Source organism: Dufourea novaeangliae, unplaced genomic scaffold, assembly GCF_001272555.1.
Source record: "Dufourea novaeangliae isolate 0120121106 unplaced genomic scaffold, ASM127255v1 scaffold310, whole genome shotgun sequence".
NCBI lineage: Eukaryota > Metazoa > Arthropoda > Insecta > Hymenoptera > Halictidae > Dufourea > Dufourea novaeangliae.
Window position 1 is genome coordinate 66,899 of NW_015374199.1, and position 20,502 is coordinate 87,400.

At 36.3% G+C, this 20,502-nt stretch overlaps 1 protein-coding gene and 1 pseudogene across 1 annotated transcript; both read right to left on the minus strand.

The window, feature by feature from the left end:
* LOC107192277 (cytochrome P450 6k1-like) lies at positions 1–9,972 on the minus strand. The gene is made up of 7 exons (XM_015581495.1): positions 9,456–9,972; positions 7,962–8,333; positions 7,447–7,631; positions 5,595–5,883; positions 4,612–4,781; positions 576–894; positions 1–179 (listed from the first exon to the last, which is right to left on the minus strand). Exons 1-7 carry the CDS (start codon positions 9,970–9,972, stop codon positions 1–3), a joined length of 2,031 nt encoding a protein of 676 aa, XP_015436981.1.
* Positions 9,973–13,866: 3,894 nt separating this feature from the next.
* LOC107192279 lies at positions 13,867–20,356 on the minus strand (annotated as a pseudogene).
* Positions 20,357–20,502: the final 146 nt, after the last annotated feature.

Here is a 20,502-nt window from a genome sequence, read left to right on the forward strand (position 1 = left end):
TTAAGCAGCTTCTGTAGCGATCTTCCGAACGTTCAAATGTAGTTCCCCTACCGGCAGCGAATTGAATCCTTTTGGATCAAGAATGATCGGAATTAGCGTCTTCTCGCAAGGTGTCACCTCATATTTGCTCAGCATTTGGACGAGCCCAAGCTTTACTTGCAAGAGGCCTAGTCGAAATCCTGAAATGTGATACGTCATGAAAGGATAGAATTGATACTGTATTACTTCCAAACTATTTATACAATTCGTAACCTTATATTCATGGAATTTGTAAGGCTGTTGTTGTGTGTTAGTTTTGCAAGGTTCGAAGAAGGGGACAGAAATCTATTCCCAAATCTAAGGATATGCGTCATGAATGTAAGCGCGCTCACCCCTTACATGAAGAGGACGTCATGGTAGCTACTTGACCTACTTTCCGATAACAACTGCAACTCTATTTATCCAAACAATATCCACATAAGTGAAAGAGTAAAAAAACGATTTGTCATTTCTAAAGAAGTAGGAATGATAATTCTACAGGTAACATGAAACAGGATGATTGTGTGGTTAGGTAAGAAATATGAAATCTTACTAACCGATGCAATTGTGTGGTCCCTCGCCGAAGGGGAAGTAAGTGTAACTTGGCCTCTTTTGTTTGTTCTCTTCGGTAAATCTTAGGGGATCAAATTTCTTCGGCTGAGGAAAGTATTCCGGTTCGTGGTGCAGTCCGATCATGGGTATATACACCGATGTACCTTTCTCGATTACTACATCCGAATTCGGGATCTTATAGTCGATTACAGCGACACGGTCCAGAAATCCCAGTGGTGGATATATGCGTAGGGTTTCAGATACAACCATATCTAGATATGGTAGACTTGTAACCTGCGAAGAAGACACGTTTACTTCAAACGTCTGTTTATACGTTCAGATAATTTGCACAGACTGACTTGTGCAATAAGTTCAGTCTACCTTACACAATTCTTTTATATGCATATAAAGAGTAAATTATAATTCTAAATTTATATTATAGTACTCATTTACGTACCATTTCATACGTAATTTTTCCACCGGTTTCTTTGAGAGCTTCGAGGATCTCCTTTCTTTATGTTCTCTGCGTGTCCATGTTTAACGCGAGTTCGTAAAGGCTGAAAGACATGGTGGTGAACGGTGGTCCTTCGAGCGAGTTTGTTTAATCGTCGGTGTAGTATAAGTGAAATTCACCCAAACCCGAAAGATCGTCAGTTGATAGTAAATATCTAGTTTTATTTCAATTCATTAAAAAATAAATAGGTTTTCAATAATAGTGTTTGTTTACGAAATTGAACTTTCTAGCGTTTTTATTTTTCACGTAATACGTCATTTTTGAAAACTGAGAGAGACTGAGAAATTCTGCCTCCGGATTTGTGATCTGGACGTGGAATTTTATAAGGATCTCTCAATGGATATTGCAGATTACAAATCGTGTTGAATAGTGTAATATATACCTTCGGCTAAGGGCCATAAATTAAGGCCAAAGTTATATCGTTCGAATAATTATCAGTGATACGGTGTATGTGATAGATACATAAGTTTGTCATTTCCATTAAATAATAAAGAAAGTCAGTATTTGTTACCGGCTAACATCGTTTAATGCTTAATGAAAGAGGATATATTGTACTTAATAAAATATTTACAACGTAGTGTTGTCTGTAGTCTCTTTTACAAAACTACTTTTTTCCTCATGGAAATGTAGCACTCAATACTCTTTTATAAGTAAACTGTGGATTCCATGTGAAATATGATAAATGGTAAAGCTAACATCAGATCTAATACGATTTCTGTTTTATACATATAATAAAATCCTTAAGAAATGGAAGACAATTTAGTCTTTACATTTGTCTTTACAAATCACGTTGAAAAATGTTATTTTGCATAACGTTCCGCAGTCTACTTATAAGTTTTTAAAAAGTGCAACTCTAAATTCTACAAGGGCACTTGTTAATGGGTGCTTTATCTTTATTCCCGAGACGATTCTACTGTATTCCGCCCCTAATTTCGATAACACTAATGGGTATTAATGACATTTAGAAATGTCTGCATTGTAACGACGATAAAGCATCTTCATTTGTTTCTACCAAGTGTCAATTTTACGTCGATTATGTACATGGCTTTAGATCTAGATAATCAGTTTGCTCATCTCGTCGATTCAAAACGTTCACCCATCGGGGTTAATTTGAATTTGGGGAAGAGCCAGAAGTCCATGGTGCGAGACCTGGTGAATAGGAGGGATGAGGACACAATGTAATGTTTTTATTAACTAGCAATTGCCACGTAAGGTATCAATAGGGGATGCGATGAAAGGGGATGTATGAGAGAGAAAAATGTAAATTGAAAAGCAACAGATCCCATGAATAAATTAAAAAAATAGTATAAGAAACATAAATATTACGTCTTTATTTTCTTTTATGTGAGCATTGCCATGGTCTTACTAGCGAAATACCTTTTTGGCTTATGCTTTTTTTATATGCAATATCTTACACCTAAAAATCGCAAACTTACGAAATATATTTATATTTAAATTATGGCAATTTGGTACAATTATTATTATTTGGCTTTCTATGACGAGTTCGTACAATTTCGCGTATAACATCCAGGCATTTTTCTAAAATATCAATTGTTATTACTACACCACCATGTATAACACCTTTGCCTAAAAATGACGGTGCCAATCAAAATGGGAGACGGGATTTCGTGACTGATTGGAGCGTCTCTAGCATTTACCGGATTTTGTTATCACCCCTTGTATGTGGATTAACGAGCACGTGTTTAAATCTATTTTTGTTCTAATTCTTTGAATATACGTTATTAGTGTTACAAGTGTTTCATTTGATTTATTCCCCTCCGGACATTCATATTCTAACAAAATACATAGACAAGTAATCCCTGAGTAATGGAAGAAGGATTTTTCAGCTTTTGTTGAAGATCTAAAGTATTCTAGATAAAAAGTTTCGAATAACGAATAAAAGTTAAAAAGAAGTATTTCGTCATTTTTAATTATTTAAACGTGGAAATTTGAATTTTTATAATAAAATAATACTAATACTAGTATACATATGTATACAATATTAGTATGCATACATAATATAAAGGTCACACACTAACATATACAGGGTGGCCTTAACTTTGACCACTTTGAATATCTCTGTTACTTTTAGAGATATGGAAAACTTTATTTACAGAAGTTGTATGGTAAGGAGGGACACATAATATGCATATACTAATTTTTTCCTCAGTCTCTTACATTTGTTTTAAATGGCATACTATACTTTTTTGTTCCTAATAAAATAGCAGATATTTATACGATTCCAACAACCTGTAATACTAGAGGCAATATGTTGTCAAACCAATATTGACATTATTTCTAACAAATTGACCAAATGTTCTTCATAAAAATTGAGTCGAAAGGCGGTTTCAATCGGACCATTTTAAGTTCTGTGTGAATACGTATTAAATATTTTCTTAATCAGAGAGCCTTAAGCTACTCCATTTTTATTATTTCCTACAAGGTTTAATAAGGTTTTAGGAGGTTAGGTTTTTGGCAAACGCTCTGCATTGCATAATTCGAAAAACAAGAATGATGGCTTCATAAAATGTGACAAATGAAAGTAACAAGCAATATCATTGTTCAGGCGCGAAAAGGACTTCCGATATACCTTTTTTGGTTTTGAAAAGAAACAACTATGTGTCTTTCAAAAATAGCTTAGGGAGAGAACGCCCTAGGCCGCATAACCATTTTTGAGGGGCACAAACAATTTAAAGAAGGTAGAACATGTACCGATGACGATCCAGGACTCGGGCGGCCGTCGAAGGCCAGAAACGACGAGTCTGTGGCACGCATGAAGTAATTAATGAAGAAAACCAGGCGATTAACAATACGAGATATTGCTGAAGAGCTTAACTTCTCGGTCGGTACGTGCCAATCCATTTTGACGGAAGATTTGGAGCGGAGAAGTGGGAAACTGGCTTGTGGCCATTGTACCCTGACAATGCGCTTTTGCTCACTACTTACAATTATGTAGTACGTGCGGAGTTTTTTGGCAAAACGTAGCATCCCTATAATTCAGTCCTGTCCAACTTGGCTCTCGGGAGGTGCTCCTCACACGCCTGCTTCCCCTTCCAATCATTCTTTCGCGTCATATGCCTTCGTAAAAACAAAGAAGCTCAAACTCTTGTCTCTGTTACTCCATAGTAACGGCGGATGGTGGTGGGGGGTGGCTGTTGACTCTAAAGAGCCAAATTGGACAGCACTGCTGTAGTTGATTATCCATTCTACTCACCTGATACGGCACCCTACAACTTCTGGCTCTTTCCATAACTGCAAATGTAACTGAGAGAACGGAGCTCTGACGACATCGAGACGATAAAACCGAATACGACGAAACGTCTAGAGAGCATTTTGAAAAAGTCGTTCAAAAAATGTTGTTATCAACGGGAGAGCCATTGGCGTAAGTGTATAAGTGCAGAAAAATATTTTGAAGGGAATTATATAATAATTTCATATTTCAAGGGAAATCTAGCATTTCAGTCACTAATATATTAATAACATTCAACATGCAAATTTGTAAATAAAGTTAGGATTATTTAACCAACTTCTGTAGTGATCTTCCGAATATTCAAATGTAATCCTCCTACCGGCTGCGCGTTGAATCCTTTTGGATCCAGTACGATCGGAATTAGTGTCTTCTCGCAAGGTGTCACCTCGTATTTGCTTAGCATTTGGACGAGTCCAAGCTTGGTTTGCAAGAGGCCCATTCGAAGTCCTAAAATGTGATACGTCGTGAGGTGAAAGAATTGATATTGGATTATTTCTAAAATATTTATACAATTTGTAACATTGTGTTCATGAAATTTGTAAGGCTGTTGTTTTCTATTAGTTTTGTAAGGTTTAAGGAAGGTATCGTGAATGTAAGCGCCTTCACCCCTTACAAGAAGAGGACGCATGTTGGCTACTAGACCTAGTTGAGCGCAGGTTGATCAATAATGTGTCAGACCTATTAGCTTCCTATTGTACATTGGCGAAAGTTGTTGGAGGATAAGGAAAGGTACCTATAGGGGAATTTGTTATAGAAATAATGCATGACTTAACCTCCCTTGTAAGAGGTTATCATATTCTTCGGTCAATATCGTTTTACATTTTCGAATTCTATTGTCAAAGACTGTATTCAAAATATAATATATAACAGTTCACACACTCTGAAATGTTTTTCCATGAATATATAACTAATCACTACTTCTAACTTTATTTGAAGTCATAAAAGAAATGCCTCAAATAATTCCCTCAATAAATTCTGAATATTATCGCATTAAGCTATAACTACTTTCGAATATATTTTCAGAAAAATCTTATACTTGTACGACACAATTTGCAATTGTTTTTTTTATTTTAGGAAATATAAATTGTAGCTTAGCTTTTGTAGTTTTTCCGACAACAATGACTCTTTTTATCCAAACCATATCGACGAAAGAGTAAGAAAACAAGCTACCATTTTTAAAGAAGTAAGAATGAGAACTTTAAAACTAACATGATACATGATGATTATATGATTAGGTCAAAACTATGAAAATTTACTAACCGATGCAATTGTGTGGTCCCTCGCCGAAGGGGAAGTAAATGCAACTTGGCCTCTTTTGCTTGTTCTCTTCGGTAAATCTTAGGGGATCAAATTTTTCCGGATCAGGGAAGTATTCCGGGTCGAGGTGAAGTCCGATCATAGGTATGGACACCGGTGTACCTTTCTCGATTATTACATCGGAATTCGGGATCTTGTAGTCGGTTACAGCGACACGGTCCAGAAATCCCAGTGGTGGATACATGCGTAGGGTTTCAGATACAACCATATCTAGATACGGTAGACTTGTAACCTGCGAAGAAGACACGTTTCATTTAATATTTTGAGAGTTGTTGCGACGCAAAGTGACGATCGGTCAGGTTCAACCGTTCGGATGTGTCGCACTCACAGAGTAAACTAATACTCGGAGCGGAGGATCGAAGAGATAATGAAATATTGAATATATGTGCTGTACTAATGAGTTCTTTATTTTACAAGATGTAAAGTATATCGAGTTATTATACTGTGATGTGACCGTGTTGGCTGTTGTGTCAATTCTCTCGTCTGCCTAAGTTCTGCCTTTATATATTGAATGCAGTGTGTATTGGAGAGGGTGTGTTTGAGTGTGATTGGTCGTGTCTGTTGGTGTGGGTGTGGCGAAATTTGGTGCGAAGGTAGAAAAAGACGGATTGTTATTTTTTTTCCTTTTCTAAGGGTGTCCTGGGATTCCTGGACATTAACTGGCGAAACCGATGTAATTGGGGTATTTACAGATGAGAAACACGTGTTCGTCAGCTGTCTCAAAAATCCCAGGTTATGACCATTGACCGCTAGTAAAGGTAATGACGAGTTACAATGGGCCCGCGTGCCTCGATCGCTGTATTGTTTTGCTAGGGTGCACTGGTCATAAACGCGCCTCCGGTTTCCTAAGCCTAAATTGCTTTTTACAATCTAACGCTCAACAAGAGTATTTACGAAAAAAACAGGTAGTTTCCTTAAGTCTCTCGTAGAATTGTTGTTCTCTACGTTCGCTTTTTTATGACATAGCTGTGAGCGTTGTTTTTCTTCCGAGATTCTTATAAAAGGCTTGATTGAGACAAAGATGTAGATTGACCCACAAGATTCATGACAATGACCGAGTGGGAGATAATTTATCATAGAAAACAAACTTGAAAATGTAAAGTGAAGTTACTTCTTGGAGGGTTTATTTTTGTTAAGAAGCCGAATAGCATTTGCATTCCGTCTGTGGTTACTATTTGCCGTTTTTGTTTGTAATAAACAATTTTCAAAATCGACTTTCTGGAAATAGGAAGACTGTACAGGGTTTTTAGAAATGATACGTCAAGACTACCGTATCTGGATTCTACACCTTTGGTTTGGTGGAAATGAATATCAGAAAGGAGCCTCAACATTGATCTTGACCTTGAACCTTAATAGTGAATTATTCGATTTCTTCCTAGCGCTAGTATTTTTCAAAACTTCGAGGTCATTTTTGATTTTTTAAATGGAAGTCAAGTTTTGTTTCATTATGTGAGTTGTGGATAATAGTAAAACAAATTCAGTGGTATGTATTATGATGGTCATTAAATAATATTTAAGTTGTGTAATATTTAATTATAGTTAAATACGCGAGTGTGTCTCTGTGTGGCAGGAAAGGATATACAGGACGAGCGCCAATTAAGTTACAAAAAGTGTTGGCAGACCGTTTGGAAGCGGCTGTAAATTTAAATACATTAATTGCTATTGTCCAAGTCACAATGCATCTGCTTACTTGAACAACACCTTTCACGAATCCTAAACTATAGGGAAGAAAGTTAGACTCCTATTTATTTTTCTTTCTACAAAACTAATCACACTAGACTATCAATTTACGTACCATATCGTAAGTACGTTTTCCACTGGTTTCGTCAAGAGCTTGAAGGATCTCTTTTCTCAGTGTCTTCTGTATGTCCATGTTCAACGCAAGCTCGTAAAGACAGAAAGACATGGTGTTGGACGAAGTTTCGAAACCGCCAGTGAAAAAGCCGGCTGCCTGTGCCACTAACTCGTCGTTGCCAAATTCTGTACAACAAATTAATTGATAATCGGATTAGAAATGAAATTATTAGTGAAGAGAGATGCCGAAAACCATGTCAATAAGTTTTCACAATACTAACTGTATAATTATATGCACATACATTTATCGGTGGTAAACATTTTAACACATGGAACACAAAATAATATAACATACTGATAGAAGATAATTACAATTTTAATAATATGAACTTTACTCCTTTAACCTCGTGCATTCCAAACAGCAGTTTCATGTGTGTTACCTGGATGGACATGAATTACATCCGACGTCTAGTTATGAAGTTCAAAAAGTAGTGACGGGTAGATACTATAACTTACGATATCCATCAATGTCGCCTTCCTTATCGTGGTTTTGTTTTAGCTCGATCATAAGATCAACAAAATCCTCCCTTTTCTCTCCAGACTGTATCCGTTGATTGACCACTTCCAATAGTACGGTCTGAAAGAATGCAGTGGTTTCCTTCCCAAAGAATTCCGCGCGTGTGTATTTAGTTAAATGCGGCATGAAGAATATACTAAGAAATTCTAGGCCACGCATTATACTTCGTTCAAACATTTTTCTGCCGAAATGCCGGAAGGGTACGTTACTGTCCTTTAATGAATTCACCTGCAGACCTAAGCCAATGCTACTAACCATGTCTGTGGTAAAGTTCGCGCAAAGATCTCTCACTTCTATCACTTTACCATTTTCTGAAACAAATAAATTGATATGACTGAAGGAATTATGATATGAGAACATTTTATTCGATTCCTACTGTTATAAATCAGTCCATGTAAATATGACTTTGTATAAACATTCGAAAAACAAAGAATTAATACATACACTGGTGTTCCAAAGTATTGCACGCACGTTTAGTTTTTCGGAATTTGTAGAATTCATAGGTTGAGAATAATGTATGTGTAATCCGCGATGAGAATATACCTAACATCTTATAGGACTTGGTGTCCCACGAAAATCACGCTGATTCGAGCGCACTCTACATAAAAGTTTCCGACTTCAGGACCTACGTTTGACATCGTGATGCCACACAACACAAACACCCGTAATTGCATATAGCGATACATACATACATTATTGTCCTGGTTTCGCTAGCAAGGAATTGAATACTGAAGTGGTACGAGGGCTTCTGACGCCTCCAAAGCATGGGACAGAAAATTACATTGCATGTTAGGTCAATTTTTATATCTCGTCTGTGCTATTGATAATAGCATAATCAGTTTTCGTTAATAAGATTTTTGTTATCTTTAACAAGTTCCAAGTTAGCTCTCAGGGAATTGAACTTTGGAAGGTGGTTTCTCCCCTTAAACTTGAGTTAACGTAGCTAAAGAAATACGTTTTTTTTACTGTTCTTCAAACCTACAAAGTTTCATCCAAATCGGTGCCGGTCAGTTCGCGATCTTTTCACGGGTTAATAATCCTGTTACGACCTTTGGGTCTATTTCGATGCAATCAAGTTTTCGTTTCTTTAACGCTGTTAATAAACTTGTCTCTTTAGAAATGTTCTCACCTTCGCGAAACGTCTAAGGAAATTATTACTGATGTGCGCGTTTCCCTTTCCTCACTATTATTTCGAATGTATAACTGAACTGCTTATTGGTTATTGGCTTCTGTGTAAGATAACAAACACAAAGTATATGTGTATGTCTATGTTCATTTACCCTTATTGCAGACTAAATATATTTTTATTTTTTAACGACGTAGCAACAATTACGTCTTTAGGTATTTATTCTATTCATGAGAACAGCTCTCAAAGGTAGAAATCTCAAGTTAGGTTCACCATTGCTGAAGTGAATGTTAACATAAACACTCACCTAGCTTTTGCCCATCAAGATACTCGTTCAGATCGTCTGCAACCAGCGTCATCAAGTGGAACATTTTTTTCAGTCTTCCGCTGGTGAAGACTGGTGTAATCTTCGTTCTAAGTGTCCTCCACGCGGGATTTTTCAACAAGAAAATGGTTGCAGACCCAATCCTATCGTTTACATCTGACGTAGCATATCGGTCACAAAAGACGCTGAAATCTTTCACCAAGACGTGCTTGATAAGTTCGGGGTCACGTATCAGTAAGAATGGCTTATCAAAAATGTAGAATCCCATGTAACGTAATCCCTTGGATTGGTCGTAGAGATCCTTCACGAAATTCGTTGCTGATTTCTTCAATAGAATGCAGTCTCCGAAATTTCCTAGGAACGGCGTCGGAGGAGTTTCCATGATGCCTCTTTTTGCCCAGTATTTAAAATTCCGGGTCGCATACATATATGCGGCCACTATAAGGGATGCGAACAGTACGATGACATCTAGTCCCCAGTATGGCGTTAGAAGCGCCATTTTGGATGGATTTTAGAAATAGAATTATTTGTTGCAAATCTTTTATTATGCAGTATATGTATCGAAGAAGTATTGATTTATGAATATGTTATCTGTAAATCCAATAAATACACAAATCAATGTAAATACACACGTGATATGCATACATATACTAACAAGGGAAGACACGGAAGTGTCCCCCTCTGATTTTGATAAAACTTCGTATGTCTGTTAAGCAGTCAAAAATAAGGGACACGTATTTTCTTTTATCGTCTGACACGCGACTTTAAGGGGTGAAACCACCCCTCGAAGTTTCGATCCGAAATTTTTTTGTTATAAACAAATTACATTTTGGACAGGTACTATTTCAAATGTCGAAGAAATGAAGAAAACAGTATGAAAAATATTTACTTACAATTTGTAACAATTACCAGATTTTATTGCGGCAGAAGAATAAACACAATTCGAAGACACTGAAGGTGCACCGATTATACTTTTGTGAAGTAGCGTGCGCGGTTCATAACAGACTGCCCAAAAAGCGACTGGTATCATTAGTCATGTCTTCACAAATTACGGTTACCCTCCTTTTATCAATAGTCGGGTGACTGTAATGATACTTGTGAAGTAATGTAGCTAAAACCTGCTGATTACCTTATCTATGTGCACTTTGTCATTAACATGTGTTGTCAGGTCATTTGGACGATCAAGTGTTTGATACGAACGATCAGAATCGGTTGTTTATAAAACATAAATAAGTCCACAATTGTTTTCAGTTGTTTCCATACCAATTTGGGAATTATGGGCGCTAGAAATCGCTTTATTATTTCTGGTATCGTAACTCCCATACAAAATAGCGATAGACGTGTCGTTGGACAGTTGGAGGAGGTATTAACAGATCCGCTAAACGTACGTCCCTTCGGGACCTAGGACCCTTTATGAGTTTTTTCCTAACGCCATCTAAACTCACATTGCCATTTTAGGCGGTAACCGCGAATCTCTCGGAAGAGAGACATGCATGGCTAACGATAGGATATCGAGAATTCCAATTTAAAGGGGTATTCTAGTACAAAACTGTTAAAAAATCAAAACTAACGAAGTTATAGGTGTTGTGTTAAGTTATATGGGGTAACTGCATCAAATATCGCCTAGCACTTAATATCGCTATTCGTAATATCTTGTGAAAAAACATTTTGTGTTAACATTTGTTAATAATGAACTAAACTAGTGGCCAAGCATGTGTAGGAAGGCATATTATAGTTACAACGTCATACGAGCAACGTGCAGCAAATGAGAAGTATTTCAATGAATCTTGATGACAATTTTATATCCCATTGGGAGAATATAAGTTTGCAAATTTTATGAATGAGTGAATATTTAGTGGGAGGAAAAATTTTTGTGTCTAATCAATGACATGCTTTAGCTGTTTCATTGGTTTCAATCTTTTTGTTAACGGAACCAATTTTTTTGTTTCTTGCCCAGTGTGAATTCAATACCGCCTACCTTTCAGTGTAGTATTTGTTACAGATGGGCACATGAAATTTGAGAAGCTAAAAAACTAAACTTTGTTTGCCCAACATGTAATTGTGATCGTTTCAAAAAATTATATACAAAGTGTCTCACCTAATGTGAGCATCTTAAATATATCACTTGCTTTTGATGTGCAGAAAATTTATTTCAAGAAATGTTTAAAGTGATGTCCATCAACTTCGATACATATTTGCAGTAATCCCTCTATCGTAGGTATTTTACTACTTAAATCTTAATTACTCCTTTACATTTGTATCATTGTCATATTATGTAGATAATTGGATTCATCTTGACTCACCTATTACACCACGATGATAAAAATATGTATACATATATAGTTCCATTTAAAAAATCTCAATGTCTTTCAAATTTCGAAAAATATAACCTTAAGAAAATTTTTTGTTTATCATAGTATTTGCTCCTTCTAACCAAATAATACTTTGCCCTCACATTTTTTTGTATCTTCAAAAACAAGTTAGATATTGAAGGTGCTCACGTTAGGTATCAGAACCTGTACAATAATGTAAATATTTTGAAATTGTATATCTGTATTTTTATAATATAGATATTTCTTAAACGTAATCCCATTAAAGAAAATTTGGCAAAATGCCTCCAAAGTAATCATATAACTAAAAATAGCAAACACACATGTAAATATAATTTTTAAAGTTTATAAATACATGCATTAGTTAATATTTTTTGGGTATACGATATTATGTGCACTTTTTCACGATTCCGATTTCTACTTGTCATGCTTATTTTTAATCGTCATTGAAAATCTTTAGATTTTAACAGTTCTAATCTGGCGCACCTGCAATACAAAACAATTTCTTTTTTATCTGACAAGGAAAGGTACTGAAGTGTCCCCCTCCGATTTTGATGAAACTTCGTATGTCTGTTAAGCAGTCAAAAATAAGGGATACGTATTTTTTTTATCGGCTGAGATGCAACTTTGAAGGGTGAAACCACCCCTCGAAATTTCGACCCGAAAGTACTATCTCGAAAACTAGAGTAGATACATGACAACTTCTAATGGACGAGGTTTGCGGTTCTCTATGTAGAATAATATGGTGCTAACAAATTCTCCAAAATATAATTTGTTTGTAACAAAAGAATTTTTTGCAACTTTATTTTACAACTTATTCAAATTTACATAATAACAAAAAGTAATGAGCATTTTATTCCAAATCCATTGATATATTTGTTTTTCAAATTGCCTCCTATAATTTCGCAGATTTTAATTATTTATGTCCCCTGCCGTGCGCAAGATCGTGCCCCTTGAGTCACCTCACGATACTAAATTGAGTAGTATCGGACGATATTGCATTATCAGCCAATGTTATTTATACGTGTAAATGAAAAACAATTATTTTTGCAATATACAATAGTTAATTTTATTAAATTTGTATTGCATCTTATAAAACAGTTACAGCTATACGCACTCCAGAGGGGATGGATTAAACTGACAATTTTTACGCGGAAAGAGTAATTCGAGTAATTTAAGAAACATAGTCATGACAATAATGTTAATCGTTGAAGAAATGTTTCGGTTTTCGTCACCAAGCACAAGTAATAATAGCTACATCACCACATATATGGCGTTGTGGTTCATTATCCGGCGCATAGCAGAATTCTACGGGATTTTCAAAACGAGGCGGTCTCACTCATAATCGAGACTGCACGATTGTTCGACCGATGGAGCTTTGTTACGAGAATGCACGACAGGAATGATGATCCCTCGACTGTTGGAGCTAGAACGAGATTGAATGATCCGAATGATGTTCGATTGAAGGAGCTTGATTGATTGAACAGGGGAACGAGAATGATCGAGTCCTTCAAAATGAGACTCGTCGAGTTAAGGGGTTATGCCTACTTGCGAACTCGAAAAAAGACATGTACTTTCGGAATTGATTTTTAAAAAACTTTTAAGAACTTAAGATTTTTAAAGTGCTTATAGTAACTTCTTCAATGCAAAATATGAATAAATAGGGGAAATATCAACGATCTCCCGGCGGTGTTTTTATTTTAAGCGTTTTACGGTGACCATTGTAATTTCGAGTTCGTTTATCCGAAATAAAAAATCCGAGAAAATTTAGTTAGTATATTAAATTATCTAGTGTCCGATCGTTCATCACCCTGAAAAATAAAATGGGGGAACTTAAAATGTATGGCCGATACTCGTGTTCGGAACGTTCAAAAGAACGTTCAATAGCACCTGGTAGGCTGTGCAATTTTTCCTCTACCATATGTTTCTATGTCACTCAGATAAGAGCAGCATCTGATTACCGTGTACACGGTTTCAGATTTTTAATAAAAGGTCAAAAATCCAGTTTCCTTTGCCCAGGAATTGCCCCTTTATATATATACATACATATGTACATTGCTTATATCTGTATGTTTAATTACATATTTCAAGGAGACAGAGCTTTTTAGTAATCAATCCACTAACATAACGTTTAAAATCAAAGTTGTACATGATTTAACCAGCTTCTGTGCTGATCTTCCGGACATTTAAATATATCCCTCCCAGCGCTGTCGTCGTGAGTTCTTTTGGATCCATAACCATCGGAATTAGTGTCTTCTCGCAAGGTGTCACCTCGTATTTGCTCAACACTTGAACCAGTCCAAGCTTCGATTGCAAGAGTCCTAATCGCATTCCTGAAATGTGATGCATCGTGTGATGATGAAATTAATACTGGATTATTTATAAACTGTTTATACAATTTGTAAGATTGTGTTCGTAGAATTTGATAATTTTTCAAGTTTCAAGGAAGGGGGAGGTATCTGCTTCCCAAAGGTAAGGATAGCATCAGAAATGTAAACCCTCTCATCTCTTATATGAAGAGGACACATGATGGCTACTTGATTTACAATGGCGATAATCCTTGGAGGACAAGGAAAAGTATTTGTAAGGGAACTTGCTCAACAGATAATACATGACTTAAACCTGCGTTGTAAGAAGGTGAAAATTCATTCCTAGAGTCGGATATAGGGACGCAAAATTTTTAAAGGATATAAGCCTACATAATGTTTCCTATCAATCACAGCGTATGTTACCATTACTAAGATTACTGTCTCCGTTGAATAAGTATTCAATTTCTTCATAATAACGAAATACAGTATTATAGTTTGACTCGTTGTTAGGTCACGCAATGCTCGCACTTAATCGCCGAACCGTTACGTGATCCTTAAAAATGAAACCAAAATAAAGCACACTTTGATTGTTTCTTAACACTAGAACTACCGACGATAAACGCATATTTGCTTCGATCGGTGGATAGACATGAACAACTTTTGAAAATTTTGAAATTTTGAAATTGACTAATTTCTTCACCTTCATATCGTAATAAAAGGTGCAACAGATCTGAGAAAATATATTATCATAACATTTTAATCGTCGTTGTAAGAGTGTATTGACAAGGCATGTTGACTTGCTTGGTAGTTCTAGTGTTAATGAACTGTATTTACAATAGTGTGTTTGTGTGCGTGTATGTGTGATGTTCACCAGGTGAGTTCTGGTTTAAGTCTGATATTTACAAGGTCCTGGCGCGCCTCTGGCGTCGCACTTTACCGTCGTTGGCGATATGGTTCGTCAAAAACGTTTCCTAAATAACGAATTCTTATTGGTTGAACCCTGAAGGAGTAAGGATATTTCTCGGATAGGTGGAGGAAAAGATTCGTTCAGGAAGTAACTCACGCTTGAAAATAATTACTATCACGTGGCCGAGTTTGGCTTGACCGCGCAGGGGTTGCGGGAGTCACCCTTGGGGAAGTCGAGTGGCTAAGAACTAAGAATGATACCTCTAAAGATAACATGAAACAAGATGATTGTACGGTTAGGTCACAAGTCAAAATTAGGAAAATTTACTAACCGATGCAAATATGTGGTCCCTCTCCGAATGGGAAGTAAGTGTAATTTGGTCTCTTCTGTTCATTCTCTTCGTTAAATCTCAGAGGATCAAATTTCTCCGGATCAGGAAAGTATTCCGGGTCGTGGTGCAGTCCGATCATTGGCACGTACACTGGTGTACCTTTCTCGATTACTACATCGGAATTCGGGATCTTGTAGTCGGCCACTGCGACACGGTCCAAAAATCCCAATGGTGGATACTTGCGGAGGGTTTCTGAGACAACCATGTCTAGATATGGTAACGTATTAACCTGCAAAGGAGGGACATTTTCTTTAACATTTTGAGAGCATTTACAACAAAATAGACAGTTCCTCTACGTTTTTCAAAGTTTCATCGCTCTTAACCGTAAAAACGCTACGCGCTGCGATTGGTAACTAACACTACCGCGGAGTAGAATAATATGGTGCTAACAAATTGTTCAAAATATAATTTGTTTATAACAAAGGAATTTCGGATCGAAACTTCGAGGGATGGTTTCACCCCTTAAAGTCGCGTCGCAGCCGATAAAAGAAAATACGTATCCCTTATTTTTGACTGCTGAACTGACGTGCCTTCCCTTGTGAGATCTACATACATTACTTAACATTACTCGTAATAGTAACGGAATGCATTTCGATGTTGCACTTATCACTGCCTACTACAGATATGCACATTATCGGTATGCGTACTATGCTTTAATTATATCATTGTGTGTTACGTTGTTACCGATCTATGAATGCAAACCTTGTACGAAAATGGTATTTATAGATTCATAGCAGATGATTTCTTTATGTACATGACGTATTCGGAAGTGTCATATAATTGTAACAGAGATGACTTACGATACATACAAAACCAGCTTAAAAATACAAAATGAAATTTGTTCTTATCAGGTTTAGTAACCAAGGAAGTCGATTAGAATTTGTCTAACATTCTTGTTCATTATTTACCGTTTCTGTATATTGTATGCATTTTGCCGATTCGACTTTATCAACGCAGAAACTGTGTGCGAATAAATCTTATTTTACACATTGGATTTATTTGTGAATGTAGAATTACGTAATTTATGATTTTCGGTTACGTAATACGAATTGATTTTTAAATTATATCAATTTTGCAGCTATTTCGGATTAATTAATTATAATTGATTATTAATTTACGTACCATTTCATATGTAATTTGTCCATCGGTTTCTTCGAGAGCTTGGAGGATTTCCCTTCTCAACGTCCTCTGCACGTCCATGTTCAACGCAAGCTCGTAAAGGCTGAAAGATATGGTGGTGGATGATGTTTCGAAACCGCCGCTAAAGAAGGCAGCTGCCTGTGCCACTAAATCGTCGCCGCTAAAACCTATAACACGAATTAAAATTTAAAACGAATTAGACATGAAATGAGTAGTATAGGTAGATGCTGAATAGCATGATAATAAATTTCCTGAATAGTAACTGTGAAATTATTTATTTATACATTTATCGGTGGTAAACATTTAAACATATGGAACCCGAAATAATGTAGATAATGGTACAAGACGATGAATACATAACTTTATACGCCTGCGTATGCATACATGGCCTAATTTGTCGTTAATAATCATGCAACCTAGTGATCAGTGTTGTTGGCAGACTGAAAATTTTAGTGTTATAAACTTTTTTCTTTTTTTGTATAAACCGAATGGATATGAATTACTTCTGCAGTCTAGTTATGGAGATTAAAAATTGGTGAAGGATTGAAAACTTTAACTTACGGAATCCACCAACGTCGCCTTCGTTTTCGTGGTTCCGCTTCAGCTCGATCAGAACATCGATAAGATCGTTCCTTTTCTCTCCAGACTGTATCCGTTGATTGATTACTTGCCATGCTATAGATCGAAGGAATTCACTAGCTTCCTTCCCGAAGAATTTTGCGTTTATTAAGCTTGTTAAATGCGCCATGAAGAATATTGTGAGAAGTTCTAGACCACGAAACATATTGGGATCGAGAATTGTTCTGCCGAAACGCCGAAAGGGTGCGTTACTATCCTTCAATGACTTTACTTGCAGACCGAAACCGGTGCTACCAACCATGTCAGTGGTGAAGTTCGCGCAGATATCTTTCACTTCTAGCACTTTGCCATTTTCTGAAACAGTTAACTTTTATAAAATAAAAACATTTTATTCGATTCCCACGGTTTTTAAGTAGTCCACGTAAATGTGCATTGCATAAACACCAAGAGATTATTTGTCACTAATTATAAATGAATTTTTATAACATTTAATTCGCATTCATAAAAAGAAACGTTATACAGGATGGGGCAATAACTATTACAACCTCAGATATCTTCGAAACTATAAGGTTCACAGAAATATTTGTTTAACCAAAATTGCACAGTACGAATAGAGCCATCCGATGGCGTTAATAATTTTTTTTGCAGGCGGAGGTACTTTGGATATTTCACGGTCACCTCCAATTTTTTAAAGAGGTCGGTATGTTTTTGGTTTCGTAGAATGATTAGCTTAAAACGAGTTCAACGACCTATTGCATAAGGTCATTGAAGGTCACAGAAAGTAGAGAAAAGCGATATATGTAATGCTTACGGTTTGCTTCACTGAAAATAAACACTGTTTGAAGGACACTTTACTAAGTTTGCAGAATAAGATAAACATGATAAGAGTAGTATCGTATCGGTCAACCGGACACGATGTATCCGTTTGAGGAGCAAGTCAATATACTTCTTATTTATGCTCATATTAGTTTGCGACAAATTGAACGTGAATCTGGCACAAGTAGGAGGAGCGTACTTTTAATTTTGCACCGTCACAAATTGCATCCGTACCATGTTAGTCTTCACCAACAATTGCAGGGGAACGATTTCATGAATCGCGTTGAATTTTGTCAATGGGCTAAACATCAGATCGAAAACAATGAGTTATTTCTTAATACCGTCTTATTTACTGATGAGGCAACATTCACAAATCACGGAAATGTTAATTTGCATAACATGCATTTATGGGCAGCGGAAAATCCACATTGACTGCGGCAGGTTGAACACCAAAGACAATAGTCTATGAACGTATGGTGCGGTATCACAGGTAATAAAATTATTGGTCTTCAGTTTATCAATGGAAATTTGAATGGTAACGTGTATGCTAATTTTATTAAGGATACATTGGGTCCTTTGCTAGAAGAATTGTCTTTATTTATATGATAAACCTTGTGGTATCAACATGATGGATGTCCAGCATATTATTCATTGATTGCACGAAGGGAACTCGATGAAAAATTTCAAAATCGTTGGATTGGTGTCGGCGGTCCAATGTCGCGGGCCAGCTCGTTCATCAGACTTGACACCTCTAGATTTCTTTCTATGGGGAACATTGAAAGATAAAGTATACAAAGAAGTACCAACAACACCTTACGACATGCAACAGGGAATTATTGTAGTCTGTGCATCAATAAGTTCTGACGTTATATGACTTGCACGTCAATCGGTCATAAAAAGAATCCAGTGTTGCATTGATAGTGATGGTCATTATTTCGAACACCCAGTATGATCTTATATGTATATTAGGTCGTTGAACTCGTTTTAAGCTCCTCTATCATTCTACGGAAACAAAAACATACCGATCTATTTAGAAAAATAGAGGTGGCCTTGAAATATCCAAAGTACCTCCACCTGCAAAAAAACTATTAGCACCATCGGATGGCTCTCTTCGTACTGTGCAATTTTGGTGAAACTAATATTTCTGTGAATCTTATAGTTTCGAAGATATCTAAGGTGGTAATAATTATTGCCCACCCTGTACCTATACAATCCGAGCGATTATTATTACTTTTTCAATAATGACACTATTTATAGGATTTTTTCAATCGCCTTCATGGTATGATAATTATACTCTGTAGAAACAATCGATCACCTATTGACGTATTTATGTAGAGTACATCGAATTATGCAACTCGTCTGATGGTAGTATTAGTTCCATCGTAAGGTAATTATTAGTTCCATCGTATCCTACCAAAGAAAATTTTCAATGGAAATCTTGTAATCTGAAAAAATCTCAGCAATATCAGTTAGAGAACATAGATCTGATGCAAGGTATTATAATTTGAAGCTGCCTGTTACCTGTTACATAATAACAATAACAAATCTCGGTTGCACAATATACTTACTTTATGGTATACTGTGTTTGCAAATTGTGCAGCACCGAATCTAAAGTAACAAACACGGAGTATAGGTGTATTTGTAAGTTGATTTTGGCGTATTGTTAACCCAAATGTATACTATTTATATTTTCATTTTGCTGATGACGCAGCTAATGTGATCCATTTATATTTCTGTATTGGCGTAGATCTTAACTGTACATGTTAGATTTCGGAGTTCTGAATTAGAAATTCTGCGAAGTAGTTTCATATGTCCTTTAGTTGCTATTATTCTTCAGTTCACGAATATAGATCTCAAAGGAAGAAACCACATAAATACTAACACGGATACTAACCCAGCTTTTGTGCAACAAGATACTCGTCCAGATCGTTAGCGACCATAATCATCAGCTGGAACATTTTCTTCAGTTTACCGCTGGTGAAGACTGGTGTCAGCTTCGTTCTAAGTATCTTTCAACCAGGATTCTTCATCATGAAAACGTTTGCGTATCCAAGCCGGTCGGTCACATTCGGTGAAGCATATCTATCGTGAAAGACGTTGAAATCCTTCACCAGAACGTGCTTAATAAGTTCGGGGTCCCGTATTAAGAAGAATGGTTTATCGAAAATATAGAATCCCATGTAACGTAATCCCTTGGATTGATCGTACAGTTCCTTCACGAAATCCGACGGTGTTTTCTTCAATAACAAGCATTCCTTGAAATTTCCTATGAACGGAGTCGGAGGAATTTCCATGATGCCTCTTTTTGCCCAGTATTTGAAATTCCGGGTTGCATACACATATGCGGCCACCATAAGGGATGCGAATAGTATGATGCCATCTAGCCCCCAATACGGTGATAGAAGCGCCATTTTGGACGGATCTGCAAAATAATATTATTTAATAAAAAATAAAACGCACTTAATAGTGGCTATCCAAATACAAACTCTCTTGATTGAAGGATAATCGATATTTTTGTATTTAATTAGCCTCAGATAGGAAAGAAATTTTTTGTGTT

Coding starts and splice junctions, on each gene's coding strand:
- LOC107192277 (XM_015581495.1), bottom strand. CDS start 9,972: ATGGCGCTTCTAACGCCATACTGGGGACTAGATGTCATCGTACTGTTC. Junction 7,632..7,961: donor AGGCGACATTGATGGATATC/GTAAGTTATAGT, acceptor TTTGTTGTACAG/AATTTGGCAACGACGAGTTA. Junction 895..4,611: donor TTCGGAAGATCACTACAGAA/GTTGGTTAAATA, acceptor ACGTATAAACAG/ACGTTTGAAGTAAACGTGTC.